Source organism: Phalacrocorax carbo, chromosome 1 (assembly GCF_963921805.1).
Source record: "Phalacrocorax carbo chromosome 1, bPhaCar2.1, whole genome shotgun sequence".
NCBI classification, from domain to species: Eukaryota; Metazoa; Chordata; class Aves; order Suliformes; family Phalacrocoracidae; genus Phalacrocorax; species Phalacrocorax carbo.
This window is the reverse complement of record NC_087513.1, coordinates 191748575-191767644: the sequence shown is the minus strand read 5'-3', so window position 1 is coordinate 191767644 and position 19070 is coordinate 191748575. Positions and strand designations below refer to the sequence as shown.

The 19070-nt window shown below is 36.6% G+C and overlaps 1 protein-coding gene across 7 annotated transcripts in view; it reads left to right on the top strand.

The window, feature by feature from the left end:
* The window catches only part of NBEA (neurobeachin), a 505018-nt gene that overhangs the window by 460958 nt on the left and 24990 nt on the right, over positions 1 to 19070 (top strand). For 5 of the 7 annotated variants that reach the window (XM_064441021.1, XM_064441019.1, XM_064441018.1 and 2 more), the window contains one exon: positions 17777 to 17866. In XM_064441021.1, the coding sequence (XP_064297091.1) occupies positions 17777 to 17866 (90 nt within the window). Of the gene's footprint in view, positions 1 to 17388; positions 17452 to 17776; positions 17867 to 19070 lie in introns of all 7 variants that reach the window. The other 2 variants (XM_064441015.1, XM_064441014.1) reach the window with 1 other exon arrangement.

The following is a 19070-nucleotide window of genomic DNA, read 5'->3' as shown; positions in this document are numbered from 1 at the left end:
CCTGTCCAGTGAAATAAGGCTCCAAATAACCTCCCCCACCCCCACCCCCCCCCCCCCCCCTTTTAGGTCTGAGCTGATTGAAAGACATAATTTAAAAAGGCAGATCCCCATGACCTGTTCATGCTAACCCTTGGCCCTTTGCTGGAGCACCTTGCTTAACCACTGAGGACTATGTTGTTCTTAGCTTTCCATGAATAATGCTAAAGGAGTAATTTCTGTGGCCTTCTAGCTGGAGCAAAACTATATTCAATGGCAGGATAACTCATCCTAGCCATTGCTTACATCTTTCTCACATGCGTGGAGGAGCCCTCTAAGAAGTCTGTACTGTTTAACACTGGAAAAATGGCCATCCTGTGCTTTTGTTCCGTTTGGGCCTATTTATTAGAAGACTCTCCATCTGGCTTGCTTTCTTTATTTTCTACTTTGCAAATTCACAGTGGGTGAAACCAGAATGCTGGGATAGCATTAAGTTTTAGATTACTAACACCTATGAAATCACGTATGTCTGCCCCTTTAGTAACTCTTTGGCAGCTTAAGATCTGCACTGGATGGGTAAAATATACTGATTTTATTTAAACATACTAATTTTCATTTTTTAGACAACTTTGTAATTTTCTGATACCACAAACAATATTTGATCACTATAATTTATTTCAGGTAGTGATGAGGGAAAAATGAAAGTCCTGACCAAAATGCTCCACAGAATATATAAAACTGAATTTTGTTGCTTAGATCTTTATGATTAGAAATTGAGAAATTCTCGTTTTATCAGTTCTAATGGTCTCTCTTATTTTGCACTTTGCAAAATTGTTTTCATACTATAATAAGGAGGAGAAAAAATATGTAACAAAATAAATATTTTTCAAGCCCCAAATTATTCTTTCATTTGCTTTTTTTTTATTGAAACCTTTTGCTTTCTATTTGTAAATTTTTCCTTTTTTAAACTAAAAGCAGTGAGGTGAAAGCTAAAACTTGAAGAACAGCTTAAGGATATTGATTCATTCTTACTTGACAGATGAAATCATGGTTGCAGCACTAACCACAGCAATTACAGCATTAAAATGTCAAGAAATTAGAGGTCAGAATAACAGATAATTTTCTTCCTTTTGTCAGATTAAAAATTGACATTCTTTGACAGCACAGGATCTCTGGCTGGGAAAATTATGACAGCTTAACTCATCTTGTACTTGTAAAGCAGTAATTGATAATGAACTTTACCATGACAGTCTTCTCCTGTGGAGAAACATGACAGAACATCCCCGGTACAAAGCCTGTATCTCTTTTTAATATGTAAACAGTAGTTATATTGGACATTAGATGTTATTTGGAATTGTCTTTACTGTTAGTTTACATCATAATCCAAATCCTTTCCACTGGACAGATTTGGCTGACTCAGGGGGTTGATGCTGAGAATGTTAATGTATAAAGAACAATATCAGAAATGTAGTTTATTTGTGGTGCTTCAGTGTTATTGGTTCACTTCTTTAGGAAAATACAGTTCCTCCCCTGGTTTCTCACAGAACATCTATAGGTTTTAGGAGCCTCATTTTTCCCAAACACCTGGAAATCTGGACACTAAAAAAACCTAGAGAGTTGTGGTTTTTTTCAAGTTAGGAACTTGTTTCTGTATGATGCGAAGTGTTGTGGCTGAAAGGGAACAGCACAGTTATACTGGTCATCGGAAAATGCAAGCGCAGAGCTAAAATTATTTTCAGTACTACCTTGTAGGTTAAACACAAAATAATGGAGTGGGCAGTTGGTGCATAATAGATTAATCAATGTGGTACTGACAACACACCTAGTGTGCAGAAAAGTACTCATTTCAGGTTTTCTGTTTATTTTTTAAAATCAGCCAGATCTACATTTACTTTTTTTTCCAGATGTTCAGCTTGTTTGTGAGTAGAAATGTTTTGAAAAATCAGCTGAAACATTATATCACATATCTATTGGTTTGCATGAGACTTGAAGCTAACTTTGTACCATTCTCGTGTCCTATGTGAGTTGCAAATACAGCTTAGCAGTGCGGCACAGTGACTTCCCTGTGACTGCTGCATCTTCACCAAACATTTGCGTCCCCCAAGTCTGACAGGATTTGCAAGTGCGTAGGAAAACAAGGCAGTGTGAAACTACTGGGCTCAGGTATTTGTTCCAAGCAGCCACCTGTCAAAATACCTGAGCATACTCGCAACTCACACAGCAAATTGAAAAATGATTAAAATTGCTAGTGTTTGACAGGTAGTTGCTGTGCCCGTAAACTAATCCTAGTAGGACAGTTTTGCTGGCAGCTAACAGAGCATATGGCCTATGCAATATTTATTTATTTGGTGGTGACTTGATATTTAGCATATTTAAATAATTTGAAAAGTCATAATGATGCGGCAGCCTTGCAGTGCTTTTCAGTTACCCTCATTTCTGGGTTTTATTTTTCCTCTTATATTTTCTTGTGTTATCTCTTTCTTTGATCTGACAGAAATAACAAAGCATCCCTCTGGATCTGCTATAGTGAAATATGCCCACAGGAAGCACAGTAGATCACATCAGTTTTCACTTCTATTTTTTTTCTCCTTTCCTTTTTTCCCCCCTCCTTGCTGAAACACTCTTTGCTACTACAGAGGGCTGACATGATAGGGCTGTCAAGACTCAGCAAGATAGATATATCTTTAACAAAGGGAGCTGGAATGCTAGCCTTTCCCTGGTGGCTGAGCCTGGCAAATTTACGAGGAAAAAATTAACACGCTATTCTAATAGCACTACATAATGCTTTCAAGGTAACGCCAGCCCTTGCAACCACGTGCTTGTTCTTGTGTTCGCTCAGAGTTATTCTTATTTATTCTGATTTCATTGTTAACTTGTTAGATCTGTTTCTTCTGGGCACCGTTTCTTTGATGTGACAAGAATATCAAAACCACCCCTATGGATCTGCTTGATTGAATTGTACCCACAGCACCGGCCACTTACAATTTCAGTTGTGCTTAATTGCCTCCATACAAGGGATGGTCTTAGTTTCCTTTCTAGGAGCAGTCCTGCTTAGGCATGAATACGGATAGTGGCGAAACAAGTACGAAGCTGGAAGCAGTATCAGTATCCACTTTTTCAAGGTTAATTGAAGGAATCTGTATAGCAAGAACAGTTATTCAAGTAAAAGCCATCATCAAAGTAGAAATTATTTTCTTACAAGCTAAGAGCTCGGTTCTCCTCTGTGAAATGTGTTCTTGTGTTCGGTTGATTTTTCTTGAGAAGCCTACATCTCCTTCACTCCCGAATACTGTGTTACCCAGACATACACAACAGGGAATTTTATTCTGAATTTAAACTGTTTTGGGGAAAAATACCTTGATTATTTCATAGTATATTTGGTCTGTGAGCCTGTTCTGTATGCATTAAGAGAATATCAGTGGAAAACTAGATGGATTTTTATGTTTCACTGTGGACCATCTATGGATATAACAATTTTTATATCTTTCCAGTGAGATTCAAAGCTCAGTATTCTTTTCTGTAAATGGGAAAGGAAGGGTTTTTACTTGCTGTCACTTTGTTATGATAGCTCACTGTAGATCAAGAAGAAAAACATAGGGATTTTTTGAGGGTAAGATAGTTATTTGTGTAGGTAAAGATTCCTGCAGAAGACACTGAATACAGGAGGACTCACTGTAAATCAGAATATTCAGTAAGGAATTAGTGTAAATTGCATGAGGTCAGTTACCACACAGTAACTGCCCGATGTATAGGCTTTCATTTTCAAATTAATGTGTGCTCTTTTACTTGTGTCTCATTCAGGGGAAAGGGCTTTCAGAAGGTGTTTACTGCAGAATAACTGAAACATTTTAACTATGCATCCAATTTTACTATGAAATAACTTTTTGGGAGCACATACCCTAGGTAACACAAGCCATTTATGACAAGGAGTAAGCAATATAATCTGATCCACAGGATTCAAAATTAAAAACGCCCTTCTACCATTGCTTAAAACAATTACCTTCAGTTAGATTAATGATTGATTGTGATATCTCCAGTTCATTAATGTATTAGAGATTATCAGGTAGTCAGTATTTCAGTGAATCTGTGCTGATGTGAGTTCATGACCATTCCTGGATCGTGCTGTTATAAGTTTATGGGAATTCAGAATCTTTTCATAGTCAAGAAAATACACAGTTCCTGGAAGTAAAACAAAGTGTGGCGTACAGGTGGGTTTGGGCCCAAAATGGCATACCAGGAAGTCTGGAATTTGTTTATTTTTTGTGATTAAAAAGCTCAGCATCCAGACAGAGCTAAGCACTGCCACTCGATGTACATCGCCAACCATACACTGAGCATTCAAACTGAAAAACTGCCGATAACTTTTTTACCTGATGAGACTTCAGCCAACATATTTGATAAACATCTCAGATAATTCATTCATCAAGGGAATACTAGGGTGAGTTTGTGAATAACTCATAGCCCAGAAAACGTCTCAATCTACTTTGAGTATTATTTGGAATAAATTGTTTGGCCAGTTCTCATCTATGCTAGAAATTTCATATGCATTTTCTCAGAACATCCTGGAGTCTTACGCAAACTGAGTTGAATGTTTTGTCGTTATAAAAAGAACATCATTAACCACAATTGCTCTCTTTTATTGCAGAAATATATAAAATATAGGTCTTGTACATGAAAATTTCTTCTTTATTGTTTGGTTATTTTGTTTTTCTCCATATAGATGACAGGTACCAATTATTGATTTTTAAAATTAGCAACAAGCATTTTAACATACACTTAAAGGAATATTTTATATGGAAGAGACAGAGAGAGAGAGAGATGGGGTGAAAATTACTGCAGCTGATTGTTGCAGAAATAGCTGGAAGGGGCTGCTTTTTTCCTATTAACACAGATTTCAGTTATATTACGCTGTCATTACCTCAGCATAAATTAACTATTATTCAAAACATTTCACACACAGCAGTTTATTGGAACAGATATTACTCAGTCTAACTATCTAGTCATTCACTTAGAAAGATGCAAAGCTGAGCTTTCTAAATGTTTTAAACATATTGATAATGTGCCTCTTTAATGCCATTTTGAAGCCAGTGTACAGTATATCTATATTATTGTTTTCAATTTATGTCAAGAACAAAGTGAAGTTCTGAAGAATGCGTTCTGGGAAATAATCCAAACAGAATTATTTCTTTATAAACTAAACCCTGAAAATAACTGAAAACATTTATTTTAAATGTAACAGTATAACCTGTTTCCAAAACTGAAATTCTAATATACACCGAAGCTTCATGAATACTGTATGTGACACCTTTCAGTACGTATGTTTTACCTACTTCCCTGTCATTCCCTTCTCAGCCTTTATTTTTGAAGGTTTGCCTGTTCTCTGAGATAGTTCTTGTGTCCTGCAGTCGATAAATTGAAGGTTGGCAGATGGTTGGAGCCTCATCATAACCACAATTTGTAGTAAAGAGAATATGCTTTGCAAATCTCAGAGCACCTTCTTAGGGTGGGAACACGGCAGAGGATTTGTGACAGAACGATGAAGCTGAGAGCAAAGAGATAAGCCAGCATTTACTTTTTGTTCGGATGAAAAAGAAAACCACTAAAGTTATATTACCACATTCTTAACTTAATGCATTTTATTTCATTAACAAGTAAAGATTTTATCCATGAGTTTTTCTGTTTGTTTTTTCAACAAAGCAGAAGTAGAACATGAAGCCACATTTTTAATTTTGTATATTTTTATATTTATAGAAGAAGGACAAAGTACGCATAGTAGATACTTCAGTTTACTGAGACTGTTCTGCATTCCAAGCATTAAAAAATATCTTCAGTGACTATGTTTTATTTCAATAATAAACCAGAAGAAAAAAACAGTCACAGCCAAAATGCATTCCTTAGTGATTCAGTACCCTTTCCTCTTTCGTTACTGCAAGCTTTCAGAAGGCCTGTTCTGTTGTTTGTTTCCCTGTTTACCTCATTTTCTTCTGTGTTTTCCTACAGGGGATGTTCTTAATTGTGAAATAAGTAGAAATAAATATGATGTGTATGTTCTGTGTAATGGCTTTCTGAAACATGTAAGTTGTCCTTCTGGCAGTAAAGATTACTCATTAGTTCAGCTATTAATAACATTTATTTTCCACAAAAACTGTATTCTCTAGACCTGTTCCTATACCTTCCTTTATTCTACATCAAAAGATGTCAGTGTCCCCGTAGTTCAAAAGACTACCTGCTTATGATCATCTGAATTCTTGTCAACTACTGGCCAAATTGCCATGGGGTATGAACAGTCACTAACAGACCCTTTTTCTCTCATGTTTTGGTTGAACTTTCTCATGAGCGTGGTGTGATCCTCTATATACTGGCTTACCAGAAGGATTTGAGAGAGTTCAGGGAAGAGCATCCTCACGATGAGAGGACAGAGAATACTGATTTATGAACAAGATTTCAAGAGCTTGACAGGAAATAATGGAATCAAAGGGGACATGTAGCAGAAAGACAGGAATATGGAGAGTTGGCTCATTCCAACTGATGTAGGAATATTACGTGGTCTGATACCAGATTAACTAGCAGTTACAGGTTCAAATTCAGGCAGGAAAGTTCAGCCTTAATGGCAGAAGAAGTTTCCTAAGGTCTATAGGCTGTAATTTGACTGTACAAATCTTACAAGAGAAATTGTAACACCCTCATTAAATGGGTCATTTCAAACTAGAATGGGCAAACACTGTAAAAATGCATTGTCAGGAAGAATGTACATTATGGGCAGATAGAAAAATTGGGACTTTTTCATCTCTATCTTTTATTCTGCTATGTTCTGTTATGGTGATAGCCGTGAGCATAACATGAACCCAACTACTTTGTCAATAACTGCATTAGTCTGTGCCTCTTATGACTACATTAACTTCCATAGTAAGTCATTCCATCTTTTGTTTTAATTCAAAACTATCTTTATAAGTTTTTAATTTTTGACAAATTAATGGTTAATGTAGAAATTAATTTTAAAAATGGTTACATTCTGGGTAGAAATTTTTCAAGACAATTAGTTTAGCTCTTTGGAGTTCTTTATTGTTTAAACGCGTCTGTCTGAAGGGTTGGTCCTTCGCTGACTTACGGAGTCTAAAGTCAAAAGGTTGAAAAAATGTAGTCAGTAGATGTCCTGAGCACTTACCATGTATAGATTTCTATCCAGTCATAGTTTTCTACAATTCCTACAACCAAACCTGGTTGCATGTTATTTACACCAAGTCACAGAAATTAAGTTCTGTCCTAAATATTCACGTTCCCTTTTTATTTCATATATTGCCAATTTTGTCAGAAAGTTACACAAAAAAAAATGTATATGTATGGTAGTTTTATAGAATACAATGCAAATGTATGAGCATTTCCTAAGATTGAAAGAGGACAGTATTGAGGAGGGAAATGTCATTGAAGTAGAGGAAGAGTAAGGAAATAACTTGAGAAACTTTTTTTTTCTCAAAAAAGGGATAAATTCAGTTGATGGACAAAAAAATAATTAAGGTGGTGGGGGAATTTAAGAATTTTTGTTCTTTAAAAGATCATTCCCTCCCAAAATAAACTTGTCATACAAAAACTTTACATACATTTACTGTTGATTTTTTAAAAATTAACTGTGATTTTTTAAAGCTCACAATTTAGCTTTTAAAATAAAAAGCATAGTTAAAACCAGCTGTAAGCATGCACTGTTAAAGCTCTTAGTCACGAAGAAAAAAAATTAATTAGAAAAGAGTGGATAAAGTTTCAAAGTTTCAATGAAACCTCCTGCTGATATTACTGTTGCATTTTTATGGGTAGGATGCCTATGCTTAAAGGCCTCTGTGCTCTTAAAAATGACAATTAAAAATATATACAGTGTCTTAAACAAAACCAAAGGCAAGGAGAGCTAATAAATAGTATTAAACCTGATGTGGTGTCCAACAAACTCTCCCTTCTAACGGCACGGAGTACAATTATGCTGTGTGTAACAGGCAGTACACTGTTCAGATGACATCAGCCTCCCTGAAAACCACGGGCCAGTAGCCCAATACTACTTCCTTGGCTCCACTCTCAATTACTCCCCAATGCATCAAGTCTAGGGTACTTGCACTAGGGTATTCTCAGCCTCGTTTGTGTTTCAGTTTGTTCAGGCAGCTGTGCAGGTACCAGCAAAGCCAGGCTCTTTCTGCTTTTGTGACCTTTCCAGGGTAGCAGAAGTCACAAACCTTTTGGTCACCTGCTTGAAAGTTGGGGGTCCTTCAGAAATATTCACTCCCCTAGTTTCCTCAAAAATAATACTGTTTTTTTCACTTGATGCATTGGCCTGTTGACACTGTGAGTGGAGGTCAGGCTGACAGCTTCTGCTTTCCAGACTAGTCTATGGAATAAGGACAGAGATGCTCTGAGCTTTTCTGTTGTGTCCAGATTAGAGATTCCTCCATGGTTCTTTCCCCAGGAGATCTTCATGAACAGTAGAAGTTTCTTCTTTCTTCTGACTCAATAGAGAGGAAAAGTAACAAGAGATTTCTTACAAGCACCTTCTCTGTTTTGTAGCATTTCAAATCCTGGATAATATCTGGAGCTTTATTATTGTAAGAATGTAAAGGTATAATAATACCACTTTCTTCATTGCCACTGAAGCCTCAGCTTTCAGCTCAGCATTTTGGTTAGTATAAATGGTGATATATCAGTGACGTATGAGTTTGAATTTTTTTAAAAATTCTTTTCGAATAATTGGAAAACCAAAAGTACCTTCAATTTTTGCCCAGAATAAAGCCCTGCATGTGTTGTAGTGCTTAACTGAACAGGTCAGGGCGAGCAGCTTCCTTTTGTGTCTGGAGGAAAGAAATAAATATGAGAGATGAAGGAGGAGAAATGGAATTGCATGGGAAGATGGGCATTTGCACATTCCTGTCTTCTTGAGGGAGGGAGAAAGAGCCAAGGTACAGTGGGACCAGGTGAACAACAAAGAGGGTGGAAGGACAGAAAGAACATTTGGAGCTCTTGATGCAGAGCAGGAGGAAAGGAAAGGGTTAGGAAGGCAGTCCTTGGGAACCTTATAGAAGCAGAGGATAAATTACCATAGGATCAGAGAGCTCTTGGTATGGTGGTTAATGCAGAGAAACGATGTTTGCAGCCTTCCCAGAGCTTTATGGGATTTTTTAGTCTTGACCTTTGGAACTTCTTTCTTCATTAGTGAATTCATTGAAATACTGTATAATATAATCTAGTTAGGCATTTCTTAACAAAAAAGACTTTAAGTACTTTTGACTTATAAAATTTAGTAGGTTTCTAAATGTACTTGGTGGTGTTTTGAAAAATACTACTGGTCATTTTTAGCCTAGTACAAGTGGAAATTCAGGCTTTCTGGCTGTTACACACTGCTTTTCACATGTGGAAACAATTGCAGCATCCCAGACAGCAGCAGTGATTTTTTTTAAATGCCTGTAAATTTTAGTGACTGCCAACTAAGGGATGCTAATGACAGTTTTCATATAATGTTTTTACTCCTTCACTTCCACTTTTGTAGACTTTGAAAAATCTGTGGTGGTTCCAGTCAGAAGAGGAGCTACATTTGAAAATTCAGAGGATGTTTTATTTCTTACTCAAGGACATGTAACAAATTTATCTCTGCTTTAGATAAGCCATAAAATAAATGCTCATTATTGGAGAAAATGTGCTTAGAATTGTAGGAGCATTTTCAGAAAAGAAAGTTTGTGTCATAAGTTTGCTCTGTTCCAAAAAGAAAACCCCAAAACTTTCCCAAAGATCTAAAAACATAAATTAAGATTTCAGCATCCTGGTTTGTATTTCATATGCAAAAGAGAAAAATAAATTAGTTAAAGGCTGACACAAGGGAGAGGAAAGGAGACGCTTGGCTTAAAAGCAAAAACTGAGTAGGAATGTCAAGAAGTGAGAGGTATGACAAACCTAAGACTGTAATGTAGATACAAAGAAAAAAGAAAACAGAAAGATGCAAGCAAGGATAGCTTCAAGATGAGTTTTGGTAATAACAAGAACTTTTCAAGATGAGTTTTAGTAATAAAAAGAACTTGCATTTCTTGGAACTTAATACTGGCGACACAAACTCGGGAAGAAAGAAACAGTTTGGCCAGAACAGAAGATGATGCTCTGAGCAAGATCTTGCTAAGACCTGAGTGAGGACTTTTTCTTAGTAACAGGGTTTATACAACAGGAGGCACACTCAGGCAACAGAACTATTTTGGTTTTGTTTGGTTTGCAAAAACTAGCTAGGACACATCTGCAGTTCTGCATGTTGTGATGCTTTGATTACCGTCATATAAAGGAGTAATACAAAAGAGGAGTATCAACAGGGAAATTCTATGTTGCAGGTGTACATTTTAGTAATTTGCATTGCAGAATCAAGATGTCAAAGAGAAGCTTGTGCCATAGACCTAAAGACCAGATGGGAAAGATCATCCGGATTGGCCTCTCACCCAACAAATCACAAAGAGCTTTGGCCATGTAGCCTTTGAATGTAATCATAAGTGTTGGAGTCTGAATAACGAAAAGAGGATATAGAAGTGTTTCCTTATACAAGTAGAGTTTAGGTGATAAGAAATTATTTCAGTTAGTCACCTTAAATATTTATCATCCACAAACAAACACAAAAATTCTTGTTTTAAAAGAAATGAGGAAATGTCTTCAGAAAATCTAAAACTGCTCATCAGAACAAGAGGAATCCTTGTTTCTGAGGTTGTCCATTACATAGCAATAGAAAAATGATTTCAAGGCAATTATCAGTCATCTAAATATAAAAAAATCCTGAATGCCCAGGTTTCAAAACCTTAACAATTTATGGCATGAAGTTACATATTTAATGAATTATTGTATCATGCTATTACATCTCTCAGAAAAGTAACTTGGCAGTAAAATCTTTTCTGATGTGTTGTACTCAGTAACTTAATGATCAAAGAAAGCAACATTTTCTATTATAAACTTAATACAGATTTGGGAGAATGATGACAGAGCAGTGATTTCATTTGGCATGACATCAAGGAGCACACAAGAGTTTCAGTAAATGTTGCCAATCTGTAGGAGACAGGAATTATTACAAACATGAGCATAAGAAATACAGTAGTTCAACTGAAGAAAAAAACGGCATGAAACAAGAATAATAAAATTTTTTTATATGAGGGATGACCTCATTGCTCTCTACAGCTTCCTGAGGAGGGTAAGTAGAGAGGGGGGTGCTGATCTCTTTTCCCTGGGATCCAGTGATAGGATGTGTGGGAATAGTTCAAAGCTGCACCAGCAGAGGTTCAGACTGGACATTAGGAAGCATTTTTTTACCAAGAGGGTGGTCAAACACTGGAACAGGCTTCCTAGAGAGGTGGTCGATGACCCAAGCCTGTCAGTGTTTAAGAGGCATTTGGACAATGCCCTTAACAACGTGCTTTAACTTTGGTCAGCCCTGAATTGGTCAGGCAGTTGGACTAGATGATCATTGTAGGTCCCTTCCAACTATTCTATTCTATTCTATTCTATTCTATTCTATTCTATTCTATTCTATTCTATTCTATTCTATTCTATTCTATTCTATTCTATTCTATTCTATTCTATATGAAAGAGAAAGAAAATTTGAATGTAATTGTAAACAGAACTGTAAATAAGTGTATGACTTTCTTCAGTTCCAGCCTGTTTAGAGTTTTACACAGTATTGACTCTACTAGTAAAGTAGTGTTCCCTGTCTGCCTTGTATACAGGCAAACAGCAGGGAAGAAGAGGCAGTGAAATTGCCATGGGCTGGGAGCAAAACCTGCAGTTTTAAAAATCATCACAACTATAAAAAGAAAGTGATGAACCGAGCAACGTGGCCTGAGGAGCCCCTATAACAACATAGACTTTGTCAGAGGAACTTGGAGTTAAAGCTATTTGCTTTAGAGCATAGTAAGAGTTTGTGGTAGTTTTTAGTGTAATTTAATGAGAGAATTTCATTATATCAGTGGTAAACTCCTTTGTTCCAGGCAGAGCTGGAAGGATACAAGAAAAAGAAAAACTATAGAAAATTGAGGTTTTTTCTTCTGGTACAATTAGGAAGGAGGGGAACATTTCACTCCTTGATATGAGCCTTTTTCAGTGTAAGGAAGTTTTCCATGATTTTCAGGGGGATGGGCTGCTAGAGAGGAAAAGGAAGTATTTGTGCTCAGGCACATGAAAACCTCACATATGAGAATAGGCCTGAAAGAGTAAGGGATACTCCCAGCTAAACCTGCGCTGGCTGCAGGATATCCATCTTTATGGTATTTTTGCTTTACCTTCTCTGTTTCTGTTGGTGAGATGTATTGAATTTATTTCCTGTTTGCCGTGTATTAACCAAATGCTTGCTTAAGCTGGCAAAGGGTTTACAATATTTTTGTGTCATGAGAGGCATATTGGACTACAAGGGGCAAGAATGGGAGAACTATAAAGGTGAAAGAAGGAAGAATTAGGTAACACTGTTAGTAGCTTAATGAGGTAAATGTGAAAGCTAAAAGGCAGCACTCCCTGAGACAAATAAGGTCACTGATGCGACTCATGCCTGTAAAGAGAATGGGACATCTTACCTTTCACGTTCTCGTTCCTTTTGTAGTACTATTTCCTTTCACAGGGGAATGAGGAAGAAGTTTGGGGGTGGACTGACTCTGGGAGGAGGATGAAGGTCAGCTCTGAGCTATTGGTCTTCTGCTGGGGAGCCATTTAATTGCACATTGGATCCAATGAGATACCTCCTGAGAGGGGAAGGAGCTTAAGGTTGCCCCTTCTCCATTGTTAAATTAATAAAGTAGTGACCTGCAGAGAAAATCCATTTCTGGGCCCATCTTTCAGTCCCTTGAGTATCCTGATTAAATAACAGACTGTATCGAAGCCTCCAGACTAGTTGAGTCATTGCTTGTCTTTAAACTACAGCACTTCTTTCCTCCAAATATAAAATAATAAAATGGAAATCAATGTTTTTAACCTAACTTATCAGAGTCCTGAAGACATTGATGCTGTTTAACAGCTGTAGATGCAAATAAAATAGCAGTATCTCACACCACTCCTACAAAACAATAACATTTCCAAGCTGCTTATGCTACTCACCAAAGGGCTGTCAATCATGTTTCCTCTGAAGAAGATGGTGCTTGGGGGCTGTTGAGCATGCTGGCTGCATGGGCGGGAGAGCACATAAAGGATTCCTCTGTTCACTTGGATGCAAAAATGAAATAAACTTTCAGGAAAGGCAGAGGTGGATGACTGTTGCTGTGGTGCAGATTTCTCAAATACCTATAGATTTTGGCTCTTCATTGGGCTCAGTCCCCATGCACAGCAGAAAACGGATTGTAGAAAAACCTGAGTGTGGTACACAAGAGGAACAAAACACAGCAGGATTACAGGAATTAGTAATAAAAAGACGGAGTATATAAAAAAAGTAATAAAACATAGAGAAACTGAGATAATACATATTTAAGAAAGTTTAACTGATTACAGTAGTAGTCAGTGAAGATTAATAAAACAAAGCCACTTCACATAAGAATAAAAACAGTGTATTACTATCTGCAGTGCAGTCTGGTTTTAGGAATTTCTTTCTCCATGATTCAAAGCAAAATTGCTCACATTTTTGTATTTCTTGTGTTATGTAGTCACCAGGCATCTTTCTCAGCAAAGGGGCGTTTGCAAGTGAGATGGACCATTAATTTCATCCCTGGTGATTTTACCTGCATTTCTAAAGAACTTTTTTGAGAAAAAGTATGTTAAAAATAAACTGCTTCGTGGCTTACCCTTTTTGCAAACACATGACAAAGAGCAAACAAAACCCTCAGTTTTGTGGTATTTTGGGTGAGTCAATTCCAGCATTTTCATTTAGATTAGGACTGTGCTTCTGAAATTAATCTGCAGATCATCCTTATTTGCCATGCTTTCATTCACACAGCAGACTAGTTTTAAAGTGTGTCAACTGGCTTCTAAGCTACAGAAGCAGTGTGTTCCAGGTGTGCAGAGCTCAGCTGATGGAGGTCTGCAGCCCACGCTGGAGCCAGCCTGGTGGGAAAACCCTGCAGTGGGCACTGATTCAGCATGAGTTCCTCGGGACCAGATCTTCTGCTCTGCAGATCAGCTCCTGTTGGGTCACACTGCTTGCTGTTGGTGACATTGCCTTTGACCGCTAAAATAGTTCTTATACCTAAAGAAATAGATTGCTTGAAATCTCTAATGTCAGATTTGTGTTTCTTTCAACCAGAATTAAGAAATAAAAACCAAATACTTTGGTAGGCTGCACAATGAGCAAAGCAGATGTAGTGAATCCTTCATTCCAGAAACAGCTGACACAGATTGCAGAGGAGCATCCCGGCATCCTTGTGAATATACAGTCTGCCTTTAAGCATAAAAACTGGAACCCAATAATTTATTTCCTTTTTATCTTTCTGCAATACATGATCATATCCTAACAGATACTCCCTGAAGTGTCTGGAGTACAAATCTCATTTTATGTGTATTAAAAACAGTAGGGAATCTCGAATCAGCTCACTAAATAGCTTTTCTGCAACACCTTATTAAGAAAGTGAAAACTAACATAATTGCCATTTTGCTGTTCCAAAAGCATTAAATCTGGCAGCCACTGAACTCCAAGCTTATATTGTTTCTAGACAAAGGACATTTGAAGGTGAAATGAGAATAAACTTTATTTTATTAAATTCGTATTAAATTGACTAGAATATGTATCTCAGGGAATGGTCTAGCACTTTGCACACAATATTCAAGATCTGATGGGAGAAGACGACTCGATTGTTTAGAATGAAATGTTTAAGACCATTAAATAAAACCAAAGTTTGATGATTTACACTTAAAGAAAAACTGTGGTGTACACTTACCAGTTTTCAGATTAATTTCAGCTACAGCCAGAGTTCTCTTGTAAACAAACCAATGTATGACATTATTATTCACAGATCTGGTCTGTACCTGCTTTTCATTTTGTGTCAAGTGATCTGATAGGAGACAGCATTAGGCATACCCTTGGGCCAGTCACTTTATCTCTGTATACTTATGTTTATCTTCTGTGTAAATTTTGACAAGGTTTTTCTGTCCTTTTTAAGTGTTGTGAGCTCTAGGAGGAATACCAGTTGTAGCTGTGCACAGCTGTGGTGGTGTGCAGATTATAGTCTCAGTGCAGTAGCTGAATATTACAGGTATTTTTAGACAAACATTGTTCAGTTTCTTTAACGCTTCCAAGAGTTGTCAGTTTTACAAATGGTATTTTTGAAAGAAAAGGGTAACATTGCTATCCACGGGGTGGGGGAGAGGCAGTTGTCTCTGTAAGTGCAAGCCAGCAAAAACATTGAATATTCCCAGAATCAAAGGTCTTGATTCTGCATTAGTTCTGGTTATGGAAGGATTTGGCATTAAGTGAAATGTTTTTAAATTATGGGCATGTAAAGTATGTGAGAATCTACCAGGACATCTTCGGCTGTAAAATAACAGTTGCTTTTGACAGTTATGTTTTAAATGTCCGTTCCTCATCATCTGAAAAATTCATGCTCGTTTATTATTGTATTCTGCTTCTCTTTCTTTTCCCCTGTTACCATCATAAATCTACCTGAACTGGGAGGCAAAGCCAGCAAAGTTTATGTATGCAGAATTTATAGCCAAACAGTCAGAATTTGCCAGGACTGGGCAGCATGAAAGTAAATGTGTAAAACAGAATTGGGCTGCACTGAAAAAAAATTTAATAATTCATTTCAGTGTGGCTGTGAGAGAACAGAAGTATCATTTAAGGGATCATTATAAAGGGTGGGAGAGCAAAGGCTGGGTTTTGTTTAGTATTGCTGCCAAATACAATTCACACTCTTATTTCAACACAAAAGTCTTTCAAAAATTAAAATTAAATTAACCTTGATAATTATTTGAAAAAAGAAAAATGGAAATTACTTTTCTCAAAATACTATTGACAGATCTTTGTGGAAGCATATATCACACAGCGCCTGATATCGTTGATATTTGTCATTCTGAAAATGAAATTCACAAACAAGTACAACTTCCTCCCCTTTTCCCCACCAACCAAATCAGTTATAGAGTACTGAATGTAATAGAAAATACTCCCTTTGATTTGACTTGAAGTGAATTTTATATTCCTGTATAAAAAGTGTCTGCATGAGTGAAGGTATCTACACAACATGAAAAAAGATACTGTTTATGTGCTACATATAGATAGCTGCTGTATAAACATGTACCAATGTACACACGTACACCCACACAACTGCATTGGTTTTGTATAAAATAACGCTACAATTTTAAAACAAACCATCATTAAATGATGTTAATAAAACCCAAGACGCTCACCAATTCCCAAGAAACACTCTGTGTCTTGGAGACTGAAGCCCACTCTGAATTAGTCAAGAAGCGAAAAATCACCTGTACTGGGATAATTACAGCATCAAATGTGCTACAGCTACAATCCATTGAAAGCCCTTCAGCTACTTGACTGGACTTTGCATTAGGTTTCTTTTTCAGCAAATGTTTGTTTGAGGTATTCCATTATATACCTGTCAATCTAGGGCATCAAGAGTGGTAGACATCAGTGACCTGTAAGGAAATCTTCCTCTAACATCTGTTCTTGTATCTATAGTGTGAAGTAGAGGAAAACACAGATTGACTTGTAGGAATTACAAAATATGTAGATTAAAAGGACTCTTCTGTATCATGAAGTATTTATTGTGCTTCTTACCATTTTATGTCTGAAAGAAATAACGTAATTTACCAAGATAGCAATGTTTTTGGTGTTTTTTCATGTTTCTTGTGTCATAGTGAATGAAAAATTCATAAAGCTCACAAGAAAAATATTAAGGGTCAGTAGTGCAGGGTACAGTATATATAGGTACATAATGCACAGTGCATTTCAAAATCTGCCAGTTTAGTTTTCCATGGATGCTTTATTCTTGACTTTACAAGGTCAAATAAAATAGTACCTGTCTCTTTGAAACATAAGGAGTGTTCTTTAACAGTGTTGCTTTTACAAGCAGCAATCTTTTGCCAAAGTTTTTCAGAATATATCTTAAATATATTTTTGTTTGAATGAACTGTTGAGTAGTGGAAGCATCTCAGTGTATGGGCTGTATTCTGCTCCCTATCGAATTACTACAGATTTATTCTGAAAGTAGATTTAAGTCTTGAAGAATGCAGTGAAATTGCTAAGGTTTCATTTCAAACCTGTGAAGCCTGAAAGCCCATGAAAAAATGCTATAAAACTAAGCATGAAATAAATACTCAGTGAACGTATGCAACTTGGAAAGATTTTTACATTAGCCTGAATGTGCCTGGCAAGATTTGTTTCTGGCATGTTTTTGTTTTAACCTACTAATGCTGTTGTTGAAATAGTAATTATTTTGTTTCTATTATATTTTATACATGATTTTTGTTTCTCAGTTTGCTTTTCTTTCCCTATTTAAGATTCCAGAGGCTTATTTTATTAGAGATCCTCATACTTTCCTCCTTACAAAGGACTTTATTAAGGTATATATGTTCATTTTAGTGCAAAATAAAGCGCTCTCAAGACCTGAACTGCATGTCCTCACAGGTTAACATTTCCACATATAACACCAGTTACTGGAAATGAGAATGGTTAGTTGGTTAACTGAAGCATGCTTGAAAGGAGAAGCAAAGCTTGTCTACAAAATACTAACACTTGGATGAGTCTGCAGCCTGGGAGGAGAGCACCGGGTGAATTTTCTGGACTTTTTTCATGGCTGACTTGGGATATGCCTGCATTGTCACACAGTGTGTTGACCTCTCTCCTTGACGCATATTGCTCATGACAGTCCCTCTCCCTTGCCCGCAGGCCATGGAGGCGCAGATACAGAACTTTGGACAGACGCCATCGCAGTTGCTCATTGAGCCCCATCCACCTCGGAGCTCTGCTATGCACCTGGTGAGACATAACTGCTGGCGGGGAATGCATTGCCTTTGAACCTGAGGATCCTTTGTAGGTCATAAAGTACCCATTTAACCAACACTTTTAATGCCCTCTGTTGCCCATGCAGCCGTACTTTCTCCTGGCAGAAACAGCTTGCAGTGCTCTAGCAGAGCAAGGTGGAGGTTTGACTAGCTTTAGCTTCTTCTTGTCCTGGCTTTTCCTGTCTAATATTGTATTAAAAGGCCCTTTCTTCCTAAATATACACTTGATAAATACATATTTACATTCTTATTTCTGCAAGTAGTGGGAATGGCTGCAGGCTTTTCTTAAGAGTGAGCATGTTGTTTTGTTTTGTTTTGTTTTAAAGGATGCATTGTTAGGGGCTGATTTATGAACAATGCCTGCTTGACAAAAATGAAGTATTGGAAGTCAAATTGTGCTGGAATCCTCCTGCCTATTTCCCCAGGAGAATACAATGTATATTTCAAATTTCAGTGTGAACTCGAAAATTCATTCCCAACACATTCTTCTCTGTGCTTCTTGCAAAGAATTATATGAAATAGCCAGATTGAATGAAACAGATCTCTGTGCCCCTCAGTGCCTTTGATTAAATGTTTTGAGCCAGATATTTTCTTTTAAGTTTTGAAAATCAACAGTAATACATGCAGTAGTTTCAATCATTTTATCTATCAACAAGGAAATCACTCTATCTAGTTGTACTGTAAAAGCGGGAATTCATCTGGGAGTTTTGGCTGTGTTACTTTAAGTAACATGTAGATGTCAAAAATACGTAAAATTGATTTTATATTCTTAAGATATGGGTAATGTATTTTTAGTAATAATTTAGAGTGATAAGTAGAAAGGGTTATTTAAACTTCTAGAAATACCTTTATTTGTTATGTCAAAAAAAAATATTAAAACAGAACTTAATAACACTATTATTGTTCATGTGCAAAAAACTGTCACTTGTAGAATCATCAAACAGTTTTATAACTGCTTACAGACTCCCTAAGAAGTATATGTTTTACGTAGAATTAATTTGTCCATGTTTGGAAGTGCTGTAATTCATATAAAGAATTCATTGAGAAAAATTAAATATCTCTGAGTTTTTGAGTCCCTTTAAAAAATCTTTTTTCAACTGCTGTAGTTTATAGCATTTACATTTGTGAGATATTAATTGATTAATGCTTTTGTTTGACTCTTATCTCTATTGTATGAA